General features: G+C 37.8%; 1 protein-coding gene and 1 long non-coding RNA gene across 2 annotated transcripts in view; one reads left to right on the top strand and one right to left on the bottom strand.

Annotated features, from left to right (window-relative positions):
- Positions 1-250: 250 nt before the first annotated feature.
- On the bottom strand, positions 251-10282 carry LOC102967898. The gene is made up of 2 exons (XR_001510651.2): positions 10135-10282; positions 251-479 (listed from the first exon to the last, which is right to left on the bottom strand). It is a non-coding gene; the product is annotated as an uncharacterized LOC102967898 (long non-coding RNA).
- Positions 10283-10597: 315 nt separating this feature from the next.
- VCPIP1 (valosin containing protein interacting protein 1) overlaps positions 10598-23232 on the top strand; it is a 30043-nt gene continuing 17408 nt past the window's right edge. The window contains exons 1-2 of the mRNA XM_007085037.3: positions 10598-13599; positions 21734-21820. Coding sequence (XP_007085099.3) covers positions 10887-13599; positions 21734-21820 — 2800 coding nt within the window. The 5' untranslated portion in view covers positions 10598-10886. The remainder of the gene's footprint in view (positions 13600-21733; positions 21821-23232) is intronic.

The following is a 23232-nucleotide window of genomic DNA, read 5'->3' as shown; positions in this document are numbered from 1 at the left end:
CTCTGTCTCTCTCTCTCTCAAAAATAAATAAACGTTAAAAAAAAATTTTAAAGTAATAATTTTAGTTCAAATATATATTGAAGGGACTTAATCAACTCTTGCCAACAACAGACATTTAAAAGAAATATCCTAATTTTATGGGTCTCCCCAAATCTCATGTTGTTATTTATTAGATGTTTCAATTTCTTTTGTTAAATTATAAAGGTCCTAGGCTCCATAAATTAAAGTATGAGACTGGCAGAAAAATAACTGAGATAGGCAAACGTTTTAATGTAGCATGTTACAGATGGGGTATTTCAAGCCATTCATGAGGGGGTGAGTTTTTCCAATGGTTTTCAAAGTACACCCTTTGGGGAGGGTGGAAAAGGGGGTAAGTACTGCTGGCAAGTTGGAATAATTCTCATTCATTCCCATTTCAATCACATTGGTCTGTTTTACATATTGAACTTATTGGTAAATTGATCTGGAGGATTCTGGACCTGAAAACAAAACCAAAAACATATTTAATGCAAGGTTTTGGGACAACCGGTATTTTGCAATATAAAATAAGTAAATAAAATCATTTGAATCTTTCCCTCACATCCTATGCAAAAATACATGTCAGCTGGATTAAAACACTAAATGGAAAACACCTCCATAATTACCAGAGAATATGGGAGAGCATTAACTCCTTTTTAAGCATACTGATGAAAGTGGAGGCCATAATGAGAGGCACTATTTCTCTGTGTTGGTTTTTCCTAAAAATATGTGCCTCTGACAGATTCAAATGTTTTTGTGGCTAACAAAGTGCAGAAATGCTACATATCAATAATACTGCCAGGGTGGCTTAGGGTATTAACATCCCTGTTATCTCTATCAGCACACCCAGATTACCCCAAAATGTACACTGTAAACAAAATAATGTCCAAAATGAAAAATGTAATACATTCTAGTATCTTAAGCTGCTAGCAGACTCTTGCCATTAAACCCTTCCTCTCCCTGGACATTTTGGAGGCATCACTGCTTTTTCTCTGGAGTCACAGTGTCATTAGCATAGAAAGGCTCTGAAAGTCCTCAGTAGAAAAACTAACTTTATTTACTCATTGTTTACTAAACTTACTTCACTGTAGAACCCTCCCCTCAACATGATACCCATTAATATCCATAGAATTTGTGGACACACTTAGCAAATGCCAGGCTGAAAATTAATATATGAATGGGAAAATGCTAGGCAAGAGGGGTCATGAAAGACACTCTGTCCATTTATTGCTATTTTACCAATGTCCAAATTGAGGCACTCTCCAATGTTGTGATCTGCTGACACCTAGTGCTGATGCTTTAATTTAGTACATGCATACATAATTTTCAATACTTTCCTGTCCACCTAAATAAAAACCCCTGCTTGCAGACTGCCTTGGATTTATATTCTTGTACATCATACTTATAACACACTTATATATTGGAATATTATGCAAGGATTTATGTAAATAATCTAAAGGACTAAGAAAGTATGTCACCTTGTATTTTTGCTCTTCTCTTACCCATTCACATATGTCTTATGAGACTATACATATAAAAAAATGTAATGCTTATTCTGACTCTTTATGTCATACCCACGAAAGGAACTGAATTAGACTGTGTTTAGGAGATAGAGCCAGAAGGTTCAGACAGAGAGATCAGGCCATTCTACAAAAACTCAAGATTGTTACCGGGATGAGGATAAAGTGTTTCTTTCAGTAAACCCTTGAACTTCACTTTCTTTTACCCCCAAAGTACCCTTTGAGTTCTAAGTAAAGGGAAAATAAAAGGAAGAAGGAAAAGTAATAAAACTGCAGTGATAAGTATTCTCCTGCTCCACAGACATTGGTTATTTGGTCCAGCCATTTAAAATTAATGTTAGTTTGAATTGCAAGCTGTTAGGCTTACGAAGATTAAGATGCAACTTCTGATCTATATTAAATGCGTCTCTATATGTTTACTTTAATAATGTCAATGCAAATGACACCTGTTTGTACAAATACACTGTATTAATATCTTCCAGGTTTCCTGATGCTAGTTTGAGAAGATTAGATCACATATTTCAATAAAAATTCTAGTGCTACAAAATCCTGGAATGCCAATTTTGAGGCTCACCTGATAACTGTAAAGTGGTCACTCATAAGATAGGGTTAGTATTTTTGAGTATTTGACATTCTTTTTTTTAAGTAAGCTCTATACCCAACACGGGGTGTGAACTCAGGACCTCAAGATCAAGAGTCACATGCTCTACCAGCTGAGCCAATCAGGCATCCCCCCTTTAAGTATGACATCTTAGTTAAGTAGTATCAAATCTGAGTATTGCTGGAAACCATGAAGCAATTCCTTACTGTGAGAGGGGCGCCTGGGTGGCTCAATTGGTTGGGTGTCTGACTTTGGCTTAGGTCAAGATCTCGCAGTCCATGGGGTTGAGCTCCATGTCATGGAGCTATTAGCTCAGAGCCTGGAGAGCTGTTAGTCTGAGCTGTTAGCTCAGAGCCTGGAGCCTGCTTCAGATTGTCTCCCTCTCTCTCTGCCCCTCCCCCACTCTCACTCTGTCTCTCTCTCAAAAATAAAATAAAAACATAAAAAAAATTCCTTACAGTGTATTTACTAGTTCACTTATAACTACTAAGTTCAGAATATATGAGAGTGTGTGTGTTTGTGTGTGCACACATGCATGCATGCTTTGTGCAATTTCTGTTTCTAACTGAATGTAGCACTGGCAGTTAAAGGCCTAGTTCTTTTGAGTTTGGCAAGTCTAGGCTACTGTGTGACATGTGATGACCTAACTCTATCAAAATTACCGTGAAATCTTTATCTATACATTTTGTCATGATGTTCTTTGGTTTTTACCTGATACAAACAAAATCCTAAACTCTACGTAAATTCAGGCATTCAAAACTTCATGTTTTAAGGTGCTCATTTAGGAAATCATAAATATTGTTTTATATTAGTATCAAAATTACAACATAAAAATTTTAAAAAGTTTTTAGAGAATTTGTGGATTTTCAATGAATGCATGCTTCGATCTCAGGCTGAGAAACACTACCATAGATGACAGCCATTCATTCATTCAACAATATTTATTGAGGCTACTGTGTGCCTGGCACAGGGAATCTAACAATCAACAAACTGCCTGCCCTTATGAACAGCCTTATAGTCTAATGGGGAAGAAGGACAATAGACAAGTAATTATATAATTTCAGATAGTGATTAGTGCTATAAAGTGAGCAGGATAAGGAAATGGAGAGTGAAAAGGACAGAGGTTGGCAGGAATGGCATCTTGCTGGAGCTGACATTTGAGCAGACACCTAAAATGATTACCTGGAAAAAATTTTCCAATCAGAAGAAGAGCAAGTGCAAAGGCCCTGAGACAGGAATGTATTGGAGTGTTTGAGGACTAACAAGGTGGTCAGTGCACCAAAGCATCCAGCCAAGGAAATGTCTGAAGTAGCCGGGTGCCAGATCACAAAGGGTCCTATGATGTTGTAGTAATGACTTTGGTGGTTCCTAAGGAAAAAATGGGATTGCAGAAGGCATGCTTTAGATAGACTAGAGGTGGAACTTCTGTCCCTGGAACTCAGCCCTTTTTTTTTCTTTTACTTTTTAAAATCAACTTTATTGAGGTATAATTTACACACACAAATGCACCCTTTTTAAGAATTCAGTTGGATGAGTTTTGGCAAATGTATATATCCATATCCTCATCACCATAATCAAAATAAAGAATATTTCCATCATCCTAAAAAAGCTCCCTTGTTCCCTTTTTCAGTCTGCATCCCTTGACCCAGCACCAGAACCAGGAACTCCCTGGAATCTGGGGAATCATTATTTTTAATGAAGACTTAGAGCTGTAAGGACCTAGATCTGTGCTGACAATTGAGAGCCACTAGCCACATGTGGCTACTTAAATTTAATTAAAATTAAATAAAGTTAACAATTCAGTTTCTGGGCGCCTGGGTGGCTCAGTCATTAAGCATCTGACTTCAGCTCAGGTCATGATCTCATGGTTCGTGAGCACAAGCCCCACATCTGGTGAGCATGTGCCCACGCTGCAGGTGAGCTTGAGCCCTACTTTGGGTGAGCCCAAGTTTCCTCTCGCTCTCTCTCTCTCTCTCTCTCTCTCTCCCCCCCCCTCCTGGGATTTTCTCTTTCTCTGCCCCTTGCTCACTTGTGCACGCTCTCTCTCTCAAAAACAAAACAAAACAACAACAACAAAAACCCAATTCAGTTCCCAAGTTGTACTAGCCACATTTCAAGGGCTACGCTAGTGGCTGCCATATTGGACAGGACAGGCATAGGACTTTTCCATCACTGCAGATAGTTCTATTTGGCAACGCACAGTTGTTACCCAGATGGAATTTGACCTTTGCCACATGAAAGTAGGCTAAGCAGCCTGAAAACTGAGTAAACCATACAAGTCACATTACCTAGTTTTATGTTACTATCTGTGTTTAATACCTTTATCACCAAATAATTTTAAAAGCCCATGTATGGGCCAGAGTGTTGAAGGAGGAGGAGTGTTCACTGGGATGGCATGATAACAACAGTAATTACGGGGTTGTTTACTACATAGAAATTCTTCCTCCTTTATAAGTTTAAAGGATGTCCTATTTTTTTTTTTTACGTTTATTTATTTATTTTGAGAGAGAGAGCAAGCGAGGTAGGGCAGAGAGAGGGGAGAGAAAGAATCTAAACCAGGCTCTGAGCCATCAGCACAGATCCATGGGCTCAGATCATGGCCCGAGCTGAAACCAAGCGTCAGACACTTAACCGACTGAGCTACCCAGGCACCCCAGGATCCTATTTTTATTAAGGGAAAGGGTGATTTCTTTTATAACTCATAAGGCACCATTTTAAGTAAAATTAAATCTTAAAATCATGGTCTTACTAAATTACATATTTTTTTTTCTTTTTTGAAAGGGGGGTTCAAAGCAAATATGCTGAAATATTAACATATGTTCAACCTGGTAGTCGGTGCATGAGTATTTTTATATAATGTTTCTGTACACTTAAAATGTTTGAAATATTTTAAAAGAAAAAAATGTAGGCTTTCATTTTAAATGTTGGACAAGAATATTTAATGTTATCAAAATTGTTCATGATTTGATTAAACAATTCAGGTTAAAAGTAGTTTAGCACACTAGTACAACATAATGGTCAGTATGACAGAAGACTCATTATAGTAAACATAATGATTAAGCATACAGGCTCTGGAGCCAGACTGCTTGGGTTTTAATCCTAAGTATGCCACTTACTAGCAATGAAACACTGAACAAATTAAATAACCTCTCTGTGCCTCAGTCCTCATCTGTAAAATAAAAATAATAATAATAGTACCTGGCTCAAAAAATATTATAAGGATTAAATAAATATATGTAAAGACCATGGCACATAATAGATTCCTAATTAGTGTTAATTTAATAGCTACTATTATGGTGATGATAATGATGATACAATTTTGGTTTCCTAATACTTTTAGAAAAAAGGAAATTGAACAGTCCATTAAAAATGGTAATTGTAACCTTCTAATTGATAAGACTAATTTTAATTTTTTTACTTATTTTCTAAACATTCTATGTAAATTCCTGTTGTACTTAAAACAACAGAAACCAAAGTCTGGGTTTTAAGTCCTTCCCCAGATATGACCCACAGTCTGATAAACACTAATTTCCCATGTGTGATCCTTGGACCAGCAGTATCAGCAATACCAAAGAACTTGGTAGAAATGCAAATTCTCAGGCTCCATCCCAAATGCACTCATTCTGGGGTGGAGCCCAGCAACCCACTGTTACATTCGATTCTGATGATCACTAAAGTTTGAAAACTATGGTGCTAAGGCATAACCTATAACTCTACTTGACCTCTTTCACCTTTATATAATAAGAAATACTGCCAATCATTCTTCTTCAAATACTCTCTGCAACTCTTGTTCACAAAGTCCTTCTTCCACCCTTTGAAATACCTTTCATGAGCCTTTTGAGAATATCTCCTCTCTGTCGCCAGTTACTGCCTGACACAGAAAACGCAAATGCTTTCTGGAGCCAAGCAGGTAATATGTCTCAAGGGACCTGGTATATGACCTTAGAGAGAGAACTGCTGGCCACTGCACAAAGATGTTCACATTAAAAAAAAAAAAAAAAAAAAAAAAGTTAAACTGCTGCTGGCCAAACAAAAACACATGTAAGCCAAGTTTGGCCACTGGCCACCAGTTTGCACTCACTTCTTGGCTAATTCTCTCTCAAATCACTAAGCAGCTGTGATGTAGTGGAAAGAGTGAGTACTAAACATGGAAGAAAACCTTGATTTGAAGCCCAGCTCTGCTACTTGCTAGCTGGGTGGTAATAATGATGATGATAATGTTAACCTTCCAGAGTTAAACCTATCTCACAGGACTGTTTTAAAGACTAAGATAATATTCTGAAAAACACTCCCCCTACAACAAGCCCTCAATTTTTCATAGCATTTGTGATATTTATTTTCTTATACTGTTTTGATTGATTACATGCTTTATTCTACCTATATTTATGAACAATTTAGTTTAGCCTATTTCTACTATTAGACTTGGAGTTCCTCGGCATCAGGGATGGCATTCTGCATCCTTTCAAGTTCTCACGATACCTACTTCAGTAATTAAGTCCCTCACATATCCACCCTCAGCTTCAACAAAAGCTGATGACTCAAAGTCTGATTATCTGGAGTAGAGATCTGGAGGAACACAGTCAACTCTTAGTACAGGTGTATATTTTTCATATAAGAAAGCATGTGGCTGACTTATAACAATCCCCAAAGATATGATTCCCTTCCTTTTCCGATATAAAAGAAAAACAATAATGGTTATGCTCTTGTTAAGTGGATGCCTCTTGCTTTTACATTTACTAGGTTTATTAAAAGCAATATAGGAATTTTAGGGGCGCCTGGGTGGCTCAGTTGGTTAAGTGTCCAACGTTGGCTCAGGTCACGATCTCACGGTTTGTGAGTTCAAGCCCCGCATCAGGCTCTCTGTTGTCAGTGCAGGGCCCACTTTGAATCCTGTCTTCCTCTCTCTCCACCTCTCCTTCTCAAAAATAAATACACATTGAAAAAAAAAAAAGCAATACAGGAATTTTAGAAGTGCCATACTAGAAATTTATGGGGAAAGAGGGTTTCAGTTTTAACTGCATTTTGTCAATTCAGATAGAGGTGATGCTGGGGTAATGGTGATAGAAGAGGTATATATCAGAGCAGCTAACATTAGGGGCTCAGCTCATTTTCCCATAGGGAATACTGAGATGAGAATAAGAACTGTTAGTGGGGCTCCTGGGTGGCTCAGTCGGTTAAGCATCTGACTTTGGCTCAGGTCATGATCTCACGGTGTATGAATTTGAGCCCTGCATCAGGCTCTCTGCTGTCTGCTTCAGATTTTGTCTCCCTCTCCCTCTGCCCCTCCCCTGCCACATTCTCTCTCTCTCTATCAAAAATAAATAAACTTTAAAAAAAGAAAAACTATTAGAAATCTCATCAAGATCTTTTAAAAGTTATTAGGCAATTAAGATCATGGATTTGGGGAAGAAGAGGAAGGAAGCATGTATATCTCACATAAGCAAGTTAGAAGCTTTCTGCACTCCTATGGCCTTATAAGAAACAGCATGTCATATTTTGTCCTAACAAAACGTTCTTACTTTACAGGTACCCATGCCTTCTAAATGCCTGTAAAAAAATAATTCACATATTGAACGTGGCATGGTTAATGCCCCTTTGTTAGCCTTCTTACTTTCTGAACTTTGCATCTACAGACTCATTAAGTGACTTGAAGGTTAAATGACCCAATTTAATTCTAGAATTGATCGAAAACTTAACTCCTTTCCCTCCTCCTATGAACTGTGCTTTATATCAGGGTATTTTATTTTTTTTCCTTTCAAAAGTATCATTCTTAAAATTAGAACTATAGTAACAAATGGGTTTAAATGTCAGATTTAGTTTTGGAAGAGTATTTCTAACTAATCAAAGTTCCACATGGGGAAATGAACATTGGATGAGTCAAATGGATTGTGCTTGACAAACCAGCAAAAGGCTACCCATTTTTTCAGTAAGGTGGGAAGTGGTTATTTTGTCAAGTGTGATTTAGAATGACATATTCAAATGCGATTTAAAAAATCTATTTCACTATTCATATGTATTATCAGTAAAGAAAATTTAGCTTGGTGATGTCAAAACATAAAAGTGCATGCCCATGTGCACACTGCTGTCATTTTTCATGTGTTTTGAGGCTTTCATAATTCAATTCTTTGGATTCTGTATGATGAAAATAAAATTTCACTGAAGGTGTAACTTCTCAGTAACAGTAGACAACAATTTCCACCTACTAGGCATATTCAATTTCTCAACTTAAAAACACTCAATTAAAAACCAGTTCCAAGACCATGTATGTAGTTACCACCAAATTATTGTCAGAATAGAAATAAACAATTTTTCCTGCATGAATTAAGAAAAACTTTATTTAAAAAAATTATTTTTTCAATGTTTATTTAATTTTGAGAGACAGAGAGTGACAGAGTGTGAGTAGGGAAAGGGCAGAGAGAGAGGGAGACACAGAATTCAAAGCAGGCTCCAGGCTCTGAGCTGTCAGCACAGAGTCAGACGCAGGGCTTGAACCCAAGAACCATGAGATCATTACCAGAGACAAAGTCGGACACCCAACCGATTGAGCCACCCAGGCGCCCCAAAAAACTTTATTGAAAATTATCCCTTTCAAGGTAAGTAACATTACCTATCTTGTATTACGGTAACATCATTTGTGCCGTGGGCCAGGAGAATTGGATAAGAGAATAACGTTTAAATAATTTCTCTTTCAAACATGTCACTTCTTTTGAAGAAAACTGTAGACAATAATTAAGGTGGAAGTCAGTACTAATACCTTTTAGGAGTGTCTCACAGATGGTTCATTTCAAAGCATCAAATTCTATTTACCCAAAAAACCTAGTAAGGTAAACAATTCCCTTGGCAGCTACAGAAGACTCAAATGGCCTCATGGACTGCACTGATGTATCTATTTTGTCCCAAATGTTTCAGAAATTTTGAGATAGTTCACTTATCTAAGGTTTCAGAAAGCAAGAATTTCCAGAATAAGTGAAAGGGGCTCACTGTACAATAATAATTAAAACAATACTAGCTTTCAATTAACATATCATGTGTTGTGCATGAAGAGGCAATTTCCAAGCACACAATAAAATAAAGCTCTGTTGCCTCCTTAAGGATAAACATCCTTATCACTCCTTCCCCCTAAGAGATCCAGAGACCTAACAAAAGGTGTGAACTTAACAGCTCTTTTCTTTTGTAGAAAATAGTATAAAAAACACTCTCTGGGTCTGAGATACACTGGTGGTTTGACCTTGGACAAGTCACTTAATTCCTAGTCTGTTTCCATAACCGTAAATGGAGTCGACAATACCTGGTATCGTATTACAGGATTGGTGCCAGAATGAAATGATGGATGTGAACGTATTATGTAAACTATAAAGCAACAGTAACCGGAAGTTAGTTATTATTTTATATAATACTGGCCTAAACTTTCCTGCTATGTCCCGTCTGCAATATGGGTACATATCTAGATCTGAATGCCTAACCATCGCTTGCTGGCTGTGTGAACCTAAGGAAGTCACTTCCTTTTGGGCATGTTTTCTAACAAGGTTTTTATGAAGAGCAAATGATAATGTGTACGTAAAGATTGAGGCAGAAATATATTAAGAACTTAATAAATAATAGCTATTATTAGTTTTGAAGAGAGGACCGTAAGTAAATTATATCTAGTTAAAAGCCTTTGCATGTATATACAACTCTACACGCATCCAAAGTACTGTTATTTGTACTGTAAACTGCAAAGACGTACAGGGAACTAGGAAACAAATGGCGCCTCAGTGACCCTCAATACAGAAGGGGAATAAGGCAGAGAAGGGGACTTAGGCGCCTCAGTAGCTTGGAATAGCGGCAGGAATGAGAGAAGTATGGCAGAAAAAAAGACCTTAAGAAATACTCCGAGAATCAATTCATTGTTTACCCCCCGCCCCCCTCCCTTCTCTCTTACGACCTCCGGCCTAGATTAGGCCATTTCATTCAACTTCCCAGCCCGCTATGCCGCTGGACATTTATTTACTGTACCTTCTTCACTGAGAGCCTTTCAATTCCCCTCCCCTTCTATGAGTCGTGAACTTCAGACCCTCGGCTTCCGACACCCATTCCCTTTAATTCTGTTTTTTACCAAGCTTCCCTGTATCCTTCTCTCCGCCTAAGGGGGAAGTGAGGCTGAACGCACCGCAGGGCATCCTAGGAAATGTGGTCTCTCATTCTCTTTTGCTTGAGCCCCAGAGTGAGGAAGACGACAAAGAAGATCCAGTTAAAACTACAACTCCCGGCAAGCAACACGAATGACGATCTCCTTTCTGCCCCCCCTTCCTATTGCCTTCCTCTTCCTCCTCTCCGCGGGTGCTGAACCGCATGGCCTCACGGTATTGTAGTTCTTTGCGGATCCAAAATCCTAGCATTCAATGGCCCGGAGAGAGGCTGCAAGACTCTAATTCCCAGAGGGCAGAGCGGTAGCTGCGCCTGCGCACTCCCAGTGAGGGCGTGTATGTCTGTGTGTCTGAGGGAGAGAGAGAGCGAGAGTGAGTGAGTGTGAGTGTTGGGTAGGGTGGTGGCCGTTACGTTCGGGGCAACGGCTACGGCAGTGGAGAAGTAAGAAGAGAAACAACGTCCGGCGCTTCCGCCTTCGCTTAGGAGGAGGAGGAGCTGGTAGGGAAAGGAAAGTGATTCGTCCTGGGCCTGGACTAGACAGAGTCGGGCCGGTGGGTGTCTGGGCTATGAGCCTTTGAGGGTCGCTTGGGACGCGGAGCGAGACACGAGAGCCGAGAGGTATGTCTCAGCCGCCGCCGCCGCCTCCGCTGCCGCCGCCACCTCCTCCCCCTGAGGCTCCGCAGACTCCGCCGTCCCTGGCGGCGGCGGCGGCGGCGGCTCCTCCGGGGGGGCTCTCGAAACGGAGAGACCGGAGAATCCTCTCTGGGAGCTGCCCGGATCCGAAGTGCCAGGCGCGTCTGTTCTTCCCGGCCTCCGGTTCTGTCAGCATCGAGTGTACCGAGTGCGGACAGCGGCACGAGCAGCAACAGCTGCTGGGGGTGGAGGAGGTGACCGACCCGGACGTAGTGCTACACAACCTGCTGCGGAACGCGCTGCTCGGGGTGACAGGGGCACCCAAGAAGAACACGGAACTGGTAAAGGTGATGGGCCTTTCTAACTACCACTGCAAATTGTTGTCGCCCATATTAGCTCGCTATGGAATGGATAAACAGACAGGCAGGGCTAAGCTTCTCCGGGACATGAACCAGGGCGAACTGTTCGATTGCGCTTTGCTAGGTGACCGCGCCTTCCTCATCGAACCAGAGCATGTTAACACAGTGGGCTATGGCAAGGACCGCTCCGGAAGCCTCCTGTATTTGCATGACACACTTGAGGACATCAAGCGGGCCAATAAAAGCCAGGAATGCCTCATTCCAGTTCATGTGGACGGGGATGGACACTGCTTGGTGCATGCTGTGTCCCGTGCTCTAGTAGGCCGGGAGCTCTTCTGGCATGCCTTGAGAGAGAATCTTAAACAGCACTTTCAGCAGCACCTGGCCCAGTATCAAGCCCTGTTCCATGACTTCATTGATGCCGCTGAATGGGAGGATATTATCAATGAGTGTGACCCTCTGTTTGTACCACCTGAGGGTGTTCCCTTGGGCCTGAGGAACATCCACATATTTGGCCTTGCCAATGTATTACATCGCCCTATTATCCTGCTAGATTCTCTCAGTGGCATGAGAAGCTCTGGTGATTATTCAGCCACCTTTCTGCCTGGGCTCATCCCTGCAGAGAAGTGCACAGGGAGAGATGGTCATTTGAACAAACCAATCTGTATTGCATGGAGTAGCTCTGGTAGAAACCATTATATCCCCTTGGTAGGCATAAAAGGGGCTGCTTTGCCCAAATTGCCTATGAATTTGTTGCCTAAAGCATGGGGTGTGCCTCAGGACCTTATTAAAAAGTACATTAAACTTGAGGAGGATGGTGGTTGTGTTATTGGAGGAGACAGAAGTTTGCAGGATAAATACTTACTGAGGCTTGTGGCTGCTATGGAAGAAGTCTTTATGGACAAACACGGTATCCATCCAAGTTTGGTTGCTGATGTCCATCAGTATTTCTACAGGAGGACTGGGGTGATAGGAGTTCAGCCTGAAGAAGTTACAGCAGCTGCTAAAAAAGCAGTAATGGATAATCGCCTTCACAAATGTTTGCTCTGTGGTGCCCTTTCTGAACTTCATGTTCCTCCAGAGTGGTTGGCTCCAGGAGGGAAACTGTATAACCTGGCAAAAAGTACTCATGGACAGCTGAGGCCTGACAAAAATTATAGCTTTCCCTTGAACAATTTAGTTTGCTCATATGATTCAGTGAAAGATGTTCTGGTACCAGACTATGGATTGAGTAACCTGACAGCCTGTAATTGGTGCCATGGCACATCTGTGCGAAGGGTCAGAGGAGATGGGTCTATTGTGTATTTGGATGGGGACAGAACTAATTCTAGGTCCACTGGTGGCAAATGTGGTTGTGGATTCAAACATTTTTGGGATGGTAAAGAGTATGACAATCTACCAGAAGCTTTTCCTATTACTTTGGAATGGGGTGGAAGAGTGGTCAGAGAAACAGTATATTGGTTCCAGTATGAAAGTGATTCATCTTTGAATAGTAATGTTTATGATGTTGCAATGAAACTTGTTACCAAGCACTTTCCAGGTGAATTTGGGAGTGAAATCCTAGTTCAGAAAGTTGTCCATACTATACTGCATCAGACTGCCAAAAAGAATCCCGATGATTATACTCCTGTAAATATAGATGGTGCTCATGCCCAAAGAGTTGGAGATGTACAAGGACAAGAGTCAGAGTCTCAGCTCCCAACTAAAATTATTCTTACTGGACAGAAAACAAAAACTTTGCACAAGGAGGAGTTAAACATGAGTAAAACTGAAAGAACTGTTCAACAGAATATTACGGAACAGGCTGCTGTAATGCAGAAACGGAAAACAGAGAAGTTAAAACAAGAACAAAAAGGGCAACCCAGGACTGTTTCTCCTAGTACCATTCGTGATGGTCCGTCCTCTGCACCTGCTACCCCTACCAAGGCTCCATATTCACCAACAACTTCAAAGGAAAAGAAGATCCGAATAACAACTAATGATGGACGACAGTCCATGGTTACACTTAAATCTTCAACAACCTTTTTTGAACTTCAGGAAAGCATAGCCAGAGAATTTAACATTCCTCCATATTTACAGTGTATTCGATATGGCTTTCCTCCTAAAGAGTTAATGCCACCCCAGGCAGGAATGGAAAAGGAGCCGGTTCCTTTACAGCATGGTGACAGAATTACAATAGAGATTCTAAAAAGTAAAGCGGAAGGTGGTCAGTCTGCTGCAGCACACTCTGCCCACACTGTGAAACAAGAAGAGATTGCTGTTACTGGTAAACTATCCAAGGAACTTCAGGAGCAAGCTGACAAAGAAATGTACTCCTTGTGTCTTTTAGCAACTTTAATGGGTAAGATCATTTTAACTCAGATGGTATTTCTTAATTGTGAATATTTTTCTGTTGTCTTCATGAAAAACAATCTGATCATTATAAAAACGATTTGATTATATAAATATTTTAGGAAGAGATTATTTTCTTCCTCCTAAATAGATGGATGTTAGCATGATTCTCCATTGAGTAAACATTAGGACAACTAAGAAAGTGAAAGTAGTCCATTAACTGTAACCAGATTATTTAAATATAACTTATTCTCATATTTTTTTAATAGCTTATAATGTATCTATTTAAAGTCTTTTAAAATATTTTCCCCCCAGGGCTGTATTGAGCCTGGTCACTTTGTCCCTTTTCATTTATTTTAAAATTTTCTTTTCCTGCATGTCATGTGATTTCAGGACTTCCTGTTTGATGAATTGCAGTTTCTGGTGTTTATATTCTCACTGCACTCCCACCTAATAGTCTCTGTCCTCCATTTCCTGTTCTTCCTTTCCTAGTTCATCACATTTTTATTTGTACATTAGGATTTGTGTTTAAGTAATTTCCTTGCTCAGTGACTCTTTGCTTTCAAACATATTGGACTATTATCACTCATGAGAAATACAAGAAACAGAGGTGGATGTTAATGTGTTTCTTAAGAAGCATTTCTTTTTAATAATTCAGCATAAATTAAAAATATCAACCAAATATGTAAACTAAAGCTTTAGATGATTTGGGATATGATCCAATGGTGCACTTTTTACATTATTTTTATTTGCTTACTCTTTGTTTTAAAATCACTGTTAATATGCTTTACTAAGGCTGAAAGTAGAGTTAAAATTTATATTACATATTAGAAGAGCCTTATTTTTGCTGAGATTAGAGTTTTTAACTAGAAAAGTGATCCGGGTTTTGATTCTGTTTTCTAAGAGTACTAAGTATCAGTGAGTTGGGCCTTGACCTACCAAAATAAAGATTATTCCTGGCTTGTTAAATTTGGGGGCCTAGAAGTTACTAGGAGATCTAAAAGCCCTGTACACATTAATAACTTGATATTGATATTGTAGATTTTATTTTGGCAGACATAGCCATCAAATCGGGGGATATGTCAAGAAATGTACTAGGCACTTTGTGTATTTCTATCTCTTAGAGTTTTTAGTTTCTTAGAGACTGCATGAAATATAGGAAAGATTGTGTGATCTTTGGAGTCAGAAAGACCTAGAATTTGAATCTTGGCTCCACTACTTATTAGTGATTCAGGCAAGCTGCTTAACTCCCCGATACTTCAGTTGCCTCTTTACAAAATGCCTTTTGTGGTTGATACACAGGGCAACAGTAAAATCCTCCTAGAACTGTGAAAATCAAATAACATCAGCAAAGAATGGATAAAATTAGATACATGGAGAAGGTAGTTTAAAAACTGGCAATCTCCCAGGTCAAAAACAGGAAAAGAAAAGGTCTTCCTCAGTAGAAGATGAACTCTTGAGGATGTGGCTCATTTCTTATCTAACCTTGGATGCTCAGTACCTAGTATAGTGCCCAGCAGGTTGTAGGCACTCTGAATGTTTTTGATTGGATTAAATAGATGACATTAACATGTCTAAAGAAAGGCTATGTCAGCAGAAATGGAATGGATGGTCAGCATTGAACATTGAAAAAGAGTTGAAAAGCAGAATTTGGCACTGTTTATACACTACTGTACAAAGGGAAAAGATACATCATCTGGGGTTCATGAAAATTCTGGTAACTAGAAAGATAATCTCTAGGGGCTGGAATATTTGATCAGTCCTCACCATGGCCTGGCTGAAAGAACTGTATCCGTTTAGGGATTCTGTATTCATCAAGTATTCTGATCATTCATTTAACTTCCTAAGTAGTGATGTACAGGTGAGAGCATACCTGTAGTCTTCACTTAGAAGACTGTGTTCTCCATTGTAGATAAATAAATGGGCAAGGGTGAGATTATGATCAGTACTGTAAAAGTCTGATTAGCATAATAATATATTTTATAATGCAAATTAGTAAAATGTAGTTCTGGTTTATAATTGGTCACTTTTTGAGTTTAGTTTGAGGTTTCTCAACCTGAATATCTGAGTACTAGACTGTTGACTGCAATGAGTTCAGTAAGGTAGTGTCTTCTTGTTATGATCCCTTTCCTCTTTACCTCCAACATTTATGTTGCTTCCCTTCTCAATACACAAATCTCTTTAAATCTTCTATTCCCAACACAAAATTTGAGCATAAAAAGAGTGTTTTGCTAATTTCATAGTGTAGCACTTGAGAGACTTTCTGCTGTAGTGTACTAAGACACTGCGTGGCCTGTATTAGTCCCTGTATTAAACATTAGTTTTTTTACCTCTAATTTTCTTATAACTGTATTTGAATTATGCAGAAGACATTCTTAATAAAAACTGATGTGTTGGTAAAAATGTCAGTTTGGGGATAGTTATATATACACACAACCTTATGTAAAGAGTGCTGGAGAACTATTGATGTTTAGTTTGGAGAGGACTGGAAAATGGAAAACGACAGGGCTTATTTATAAAGTTGCAAATTTCAAAATGCAGAAATTACTTTGTGAATTACCAGATGTGAACTGAGCTGTTATGAAAATAGTTCATCAAGCATTATGCTGTTTGAATTGTTGGCTCCTTCTCATTTAGGTGTAGGCTTAAATACCACCTTAGAGAGGCTTTCTCCTGACTACCTTTTCTAAGGGTTTGAGAGACCTTTGCTAACCACTCTAAGTAGGCCCCCTCTCTCATGGTACCCAGTTCATTTCTCTTATAGCACCTATTACAGGTTTCCATTATCTTATTTGTTGGTTTACTTATTCATTTGCTTACCCCACCGTATTTATTATAAACTACTCAAAGGCAGAGATAGTAGTCTATACATGAATTTATACTATCATACTTTGAAGATTAAGTTAAACATTGATTCTGTTCCTTTCTGTGCTTAGCTACTTTGATATTTTTTATTTTCCTTCATATTTTTCAGTTATAAGATAATATTTTTAAAAATTCAAAGAATTTAAGTGTGTATAAAGTAAAATATGATAGTTGCCTGTAACATTTTTACTCCCCAGAGACTGTGTGTGTGTGTGTGTGTGTGTGTGTGTGTGTGATAAATACATTATTTAATGCTAATGATGCTGCTAAAAGTTGTATGGGCTGGATATACTTTAGGGATTCAGTATAAGGAGAAAAACAGGCATGCCTTTCTTAGAAATGGTTTTGACTACTGATAAAGTAGATACATTTTTAGATGGGAGGATCTGCAAGAAGGGTGGAGTGATGGCAATGGTTCTTTCAGCTAATGAATACCCTTAGGAGTATTTCTAGTAGAAACAGTCCCATGTTCCTAGTTTAAATTTACATTTTGGCCAGTTTATTTTATGGTCATAGATATTGGAGTTCAGAGTTAATGTTTAGTACCTTTGGGCATCTTTAAAAATATAAAGGGGGGGCATTTAAAAATATATTTCATTTCATTACTCAGCCATAAAAAAAGAACGAGATCTTGCCATTTGCAACAATATGGATGAACCTAGAGGGTATTATGCTAAGTAAAATAAGACAGAGTAAGACAAATACCATATGATTTTACATGTATGCAGAATCTAAAAAACAAAACAAAAAAGCAAAAAACAGACCCATAAATACAGAAAACAAACTGATGGTCGTGGGGATGGGAGGTGGGCCAAATGGGTGAAGGGGCATGGGAGGTACAGTCTTCTAGTTGCAGAATGAAAAAGTCATGGGGATGAAAGTTAAAGCCTAGGGACTATAGTCAGCGGTATTGTAATAGTGTATGGTGGTAGCTACACTTATGGTGAGTGTAGCATAACCTATAGAGTTGTCAAATCACCGTGTTATACACCTGAAACTAATGTAACATTGTGTGTCAATTATGCCTCAATAAAAACACATAAATAAATTTAATATAGGTGTTAGATTTTCAAATTTGCTCACTTTATAAATTGCAAAGTAGAAACTTCAAATTGCCTTTTTAAAAATCTAGTTAGAAAATTAGAATGACGGGGGTGCCTGTGTGGCTCAGTCTGTTGAGCGTCTGACTCTTTATTTCAACTCAGGTCATGATCCTGGGGTTGTAGGATTGAACCCCACATTGTTTATGTGGAGCCTGCTTGGGGTTCTCTCTCTCTGTCCCTCTGCCCCTCCTCCCCAAATAAAAAAAAGATTGGAATGATGAGCTTAAAGCCCACTTTTAACCCCATGATTTTATTAGTAGTAAAAGTTAGAAAAATGAAAATTTTAAAAATGTTTCATTTTAACATGCTTTTTAAAAATTAAATATTGCTTCTTAAAGAGGAAAAAAATCAGATAAACCAAAAGAAAAACCATCTGTAATATCACTGCCATATATAACTTAGGAGAACTGAAGATTTTTAGGAGGAAGGATTTGAGGAAGACAAAGTTTGGACAGAGATTATTGATGGTGATACAGACTTTTTTCTACATTTATACATATACACAATATGTTGAATATAAATATTTTACTGTTCACTGTGGAGAAACAAATGAATTATAAAGTAACATTGGGGCACCTGGGTGGCTCAGTTGGTTAAGCATCCGGCTCTTCGGACTTCAGCTAAGGTCATGATCTCACGGTTTGTGAGTTCGAGCCCCACATTGGGCTCTGCACTGACAGCATGGAGCCTGCTTGGGATTCTCTGTCCCTCTTTCTCTGCCCCTCCCTTGCTTGTGTGCTCTGTTTCTCTTTCTCTCAAAATAAATACATTTAAAAAAATTTTTTAATAAAAGTAAAATTAATTGAGGACTAACAAGAATATGAATTAATACAATATTTGTTCAATGTTTTACCAAGCTTTTCCTATTCTCCAAGAGTTTGCTTTCTAATGAAATGGTAGAAAAATAATTCTTTCCCTTTTTTGTAAGATTACTCTTAGTAACTTTCAAATAGACAATACAGTATTAACTATAGTCACCATGCTGTACTTTACATTCCCATGACTTATTTATTTGATAACTGGAAGTTTATACCTAAAAGTCTTTTCCTTTGTTTTTGCTGTGATTTTTTTTTATTAGATTCATGAAGAGGTATAGATGGTTCCACTAGTTATATTTTATCGGTATTGACACTGAGGAACAGTTATCATGGTGCTGCTTCAGTTAAGTTTTTCTGAACTTATTTGAGGCACTGTTAAAAGGAAAAACGTCATTTATACTGTTCATTCATGTACATTCATTCAATGAATGTTAAGAATGAAACTGTCTACCTAGCACTGTGCCAGGCCCTGGAAATAGAAAGTCAGATAGACCAGTGACCTTTTCCTGACTTTGAAAGGCTAGTTTAGAAGGGGAAACAGAAAAATACACTAAATTACCATGTAGTGTGATGAGGGCTGTGGTACTCATATGCATAGGAGTAGCAAGGAAGGTACCTACCTATCCACCACTCTGAAGAATGCTAGAGAAAGTGACACCTAAATTGAGTTTTAAAGAATATATAGCAATTATTGGCCATTGGGAACCAGAGAGCATTTTGGTGGTGTTGCTTTGTAAAACTCAAGTTAGGGTATGATGTGAGATGTGGGATAGGAGAGAATGCAAGGATTACTCTTATCTGCCATGAAAAAGGAGCTTGGACTTCACCTTATGTTTTTTGGGGAACCATTAAAGGTGCAACTCTGAAGGTATTATGGAGGAGGGATTTGAGAACAAGATTGGAGGGAAAACCAGTTAAGGAGATGGTGGCAGTAATTCGAATAGGAGACAGGCCTGAACCAGGGCAATTGTAGAATTGATGGAGACAAATGCAGTGGAGAGCCATATGACGCTAATGGGGCTCTTGTGCAGAATGTCACAATCCATTTTTCCTGACCTCTAATTTATTTTTTTGGTTCTATTGCCAACAAATGGAAGTATCTGTATACCAAAGGAAATAATTTGCCTACTTTTTCCTCCTAACCAGTTGTTGATGCCATGGATTTCTGTAAGAAAAGACTGCGGATAGTTCTGTCAAATTTGTAGTAACGCAATTTGACCTCTGGTAGAGGTTTAATATCAATGGAAAGGGTAGGTCTAAGCTTTGGAATGATACACAGGATTCAAATCCTGGGTCTGCCACTTACTAGCTGTTTGATCTTGGGAGAATTGCTTAAACTCTGAGCTTGTTTCTTTTTCTGTAAAATAGGACTTGGTTGTGATGAGAAAATGAAACTAAAGTTCCAGCTCAAAGCTGGGTAGATAATAGAGGTTTTGATTTATTTATCCTTCCCTTAAGCAACAGAGCATGCATACTCAGTGGGGCCACATATTGCTCTCAAAGGGGGTGAATTTGGTTCTTGGGAGATGGAGAGAGTAAAAAAAACTTTAATGAATAAAATTCTGATGTAGTACATAGACAAACAGTATATCTGTATATCTGTAGTATTCAAATGTAATGAAGGAGGCAGCATAGGAATATAGTGTCTTAAAAGGGTCCTTAGGAACAATTAAAAAAAAGAAGGATCCTTAGAGGGACAGAATGAAAACAAGATTAATAACCATGACAATAGAGTTCTAATTGGTTAGAGTTCTGGAATAGTTAAGGAATAGGAATAGTTAAGTTATGTAAAGCACTAAGAAATGTCATTTTTTTTTTTTTTACTAGTATTTAATGGTGGTCAATTCTGAAGATTTCCCTAATTTGAGACCTGTTCAGACTTTTACCAAAAAAACTTAAGTGCTACCATTATAATTTTTTATGTTTTCCAAATAAATTGTATTCTGATATTTTATAAAATAGTACAAAGTAATATTGATAAGTAAATGAAAGGTTATCATAGAAATAATTCATCCAAATGAAGTCTAATGATAAATTCAGCAACCAGAACTTCTACTAGAAGTTATTAACATTCTGTATTTGGGGATTTTATTAATATTAAAATTTTAAATTTGTATGCCCACCCTTAAATTTAGCCATTTTCTGGTAATACTGTATCATTAATGAATGAAGTGTTTGTGTGTAAGTAAATGTTCTATTCAACTGAAACTTTAAGTGCCTGGCCTTTTAAAATTTGCATACTTTAAACTGATGTACTGAATAACTTTTGCCAACTGCCATGCAAATTCCTATTCTTGTTTATAAATGTGGGAAGGGGTTAGAGCTCTGAGAGATTGCATGTACATAGTGATTAAGCCTCATCATCAGTAACCTCCATTCAAAACTCAGACACAGTTTAATCTTCTAGTAGGAAAAATAAAAACCTTTCTTTGTTAAGATTAACTTAAAAAATTCTGATCGTACATGTACATTATCAGATGAGAAAATAGTGAAAGTATAAGGAAACAAAAACAACCATTCCTGTAGTTACCAGAAGTAACTATTACGTTCTTTCCATTCTTTATTACCTTTTTGAACAGTGATTATCATTCTTAACTTTTTATTTGAAACTTCTTATTGAATAGTCACTGTCAAAGGATGTTCTTGAAAAAATATTTTTGTGAAATGGTGATTTGCTTGGGGACATTTTGTGGACTTCTAAAGGTTATTCTAAATCTCTTCAACAAGTCATTTCCCCTCTAAATTTCTATTTAAAAAAGTCAACTTTGGAACAACACAATACAACATCAATTACTTATCTTCAGTCTACCTATAGACTTTTCTCCCTAGCCTCTTCCATCTATTTTTGTTTAGTTTTAAGATAAATATAGAATGTTCTGTATTCTACTTGTTAAAAATAAATATCTTCCTATCACTCTCTCTGTTGGTTTAGCTCAGTGTTGAGAAATACTTTCCTTTGAGTTGGATTGAGTCTTCAGGTATATTTTGTTTCATATGCCCAGTATTGACTCATGCAATTTTAAAGACATTTTTGAATTAGTTTCTACATTTAAAAATAGGGAGAATTCACATGAAAAACCTAGCTTTCTGGCTTCTAAAAAGCCAGATGGTCTTAAAACATTGGACTTACACTCTGCTATGATAGCACTTGGCAGTCAGTGGCTGCCACCTTTAGATAGGTCATGGGTTTTCTAGTTTACCGCAGTCCCATCACTCCATATCATCTCCTTATGTTATACCAAGCTGCATCACTTATTTAGGAGATCTACCTTGCTATCTCTGTTCAAGGTTAATCATTAAGCAACCCTGGGTGGAATTCTTTTGTTTGTTGCTAATACTGTTTGTTTTTATTTTACAGGAGAAGATGTATGGTCTTATGCAAAGGGGCTTCCTCACATGTTCCAGCAGGGTGGAGTGTTCTACAATATTATGAAGAAAACCATGGGTATAGTTAATATATGATTTTATTCTTAGATAATATCTCCATTTAAGCTATTATAAGATTAAGAAAGATCAGATAGTATTCTTCTAAAAGCTATTTCCAGGGCACCTGGGTGGCTCAGTTGGTTGAGCATCCGACTCTTGATTTTGGCTCAGGTCATGATCCCAGGGTCATGGGATCAAGCCTTTTGTTGAGCTATGTGACAGACGCTGAGCCTACTTAAGATTCTCTCTCTTTCTCTGTTCCCCTCTGTTCCTTCTCTGCCCCTCTCCCCTGCTCATGCTTGCTTTCTCTCTGAAACAAAAAAATTAAATAAAAATAAGGCTATTTCCAGCATTTATTTTAGGTGTATATTCTTCAGCAGTCTGCCTAATTAAAGTGGATTATTCTCTTGATATGGTCAGCTATATTTTCTGCTATAATATTACAAAAAGTCTCCTATCACTTTCTTGCTCCTATTTTCTCATTAAATTATGTATATGATTCTAAGGACAAATTGTGAAATTAGAAGCAGAATTGATTGTAATGCTAGTGACTTCGAGAACCAGATAATAATACAGTATTTTTGTTGTTGTTGTTGTTGTTGTTGTGTTTTGGCTATTCTTATTATATACCTCAGTGTTTTCTGGATTTTAAGAAATAGTTCATTTTATATATTTAACTTCTCATATTGTGTATGCATTGTTTGTAAAGATATATGCAAGTATGCAACTTCAGAGTTTTAAGGTCTTAAGAGAAATGTTGGCAATGTGTGTGTGTGTGTTTGGATCTCACATGTTTTTTCAAAGATTTGATGTGAATAATTTTGGCTCCAGACTTTATCACTCTGGCTTTTCTCATTTTTTCACCTACCGGACCTCTGTAGACATTAAATGCACAGTCACTATTTATGGATTTTATCTCTTACACACTTTTTTTCCTTCTTACAAAAACATCCCAACTTGGCTGTTGTAGAAATGTTCAAACATATGTAAAAGTAGCAAGAATAATATAATGAACCCCTGTTAACCCACCACTTGTCTTCAGCAATTCTCAGTACATTTCTATTTACATCAACTGGACTATTTTAAAATAAATCCAGACATAATATAATTTCATCTGTAAGAACTTTAGTATGTATCTCTAAAAGTAAGAACTTTCCTTAAAAAAATACAATACCATTATCACATATTAAAAATATGAAAAATAATTTTTAAAACATCACCAAATATCCAGTGAGTGTTTAAATTTCCTTGATTTTTGATTGTCTCCATTTTTTTTTTTTTCTTTTTCTTTTATTTTATTTGAATCAGGGACCAAAGAATGGCTGGCTTCCTTCCTTTCTCCCTTGATCTTACTTCTTTCATTCCTTTCTTTCTAAGACAGGATTGTTGAAGCATATTTACATATAGTAAAATTCGCCCTTTGTAGGTATT

The sequence above is a fragment of the Panthera tigris genome, chromosome F2 (assembly GCF_018350195.1).
Source record: "Panthera tigris isolate Pti1 chromosome F2, P.tigris_Pti1_mat1.1, whole genome shotgun sequence".
NCBI classification, from domain to species: Eukaryota; Metazoa; Chordata; class Mammalia; order Carnivora; family Felidae; genus Panthera; species Panthera tigris.
Note: the sequence above shows the minus strand (reverse complement) of the source record. Positions and strands in the feature narration are given on the sequence as shown.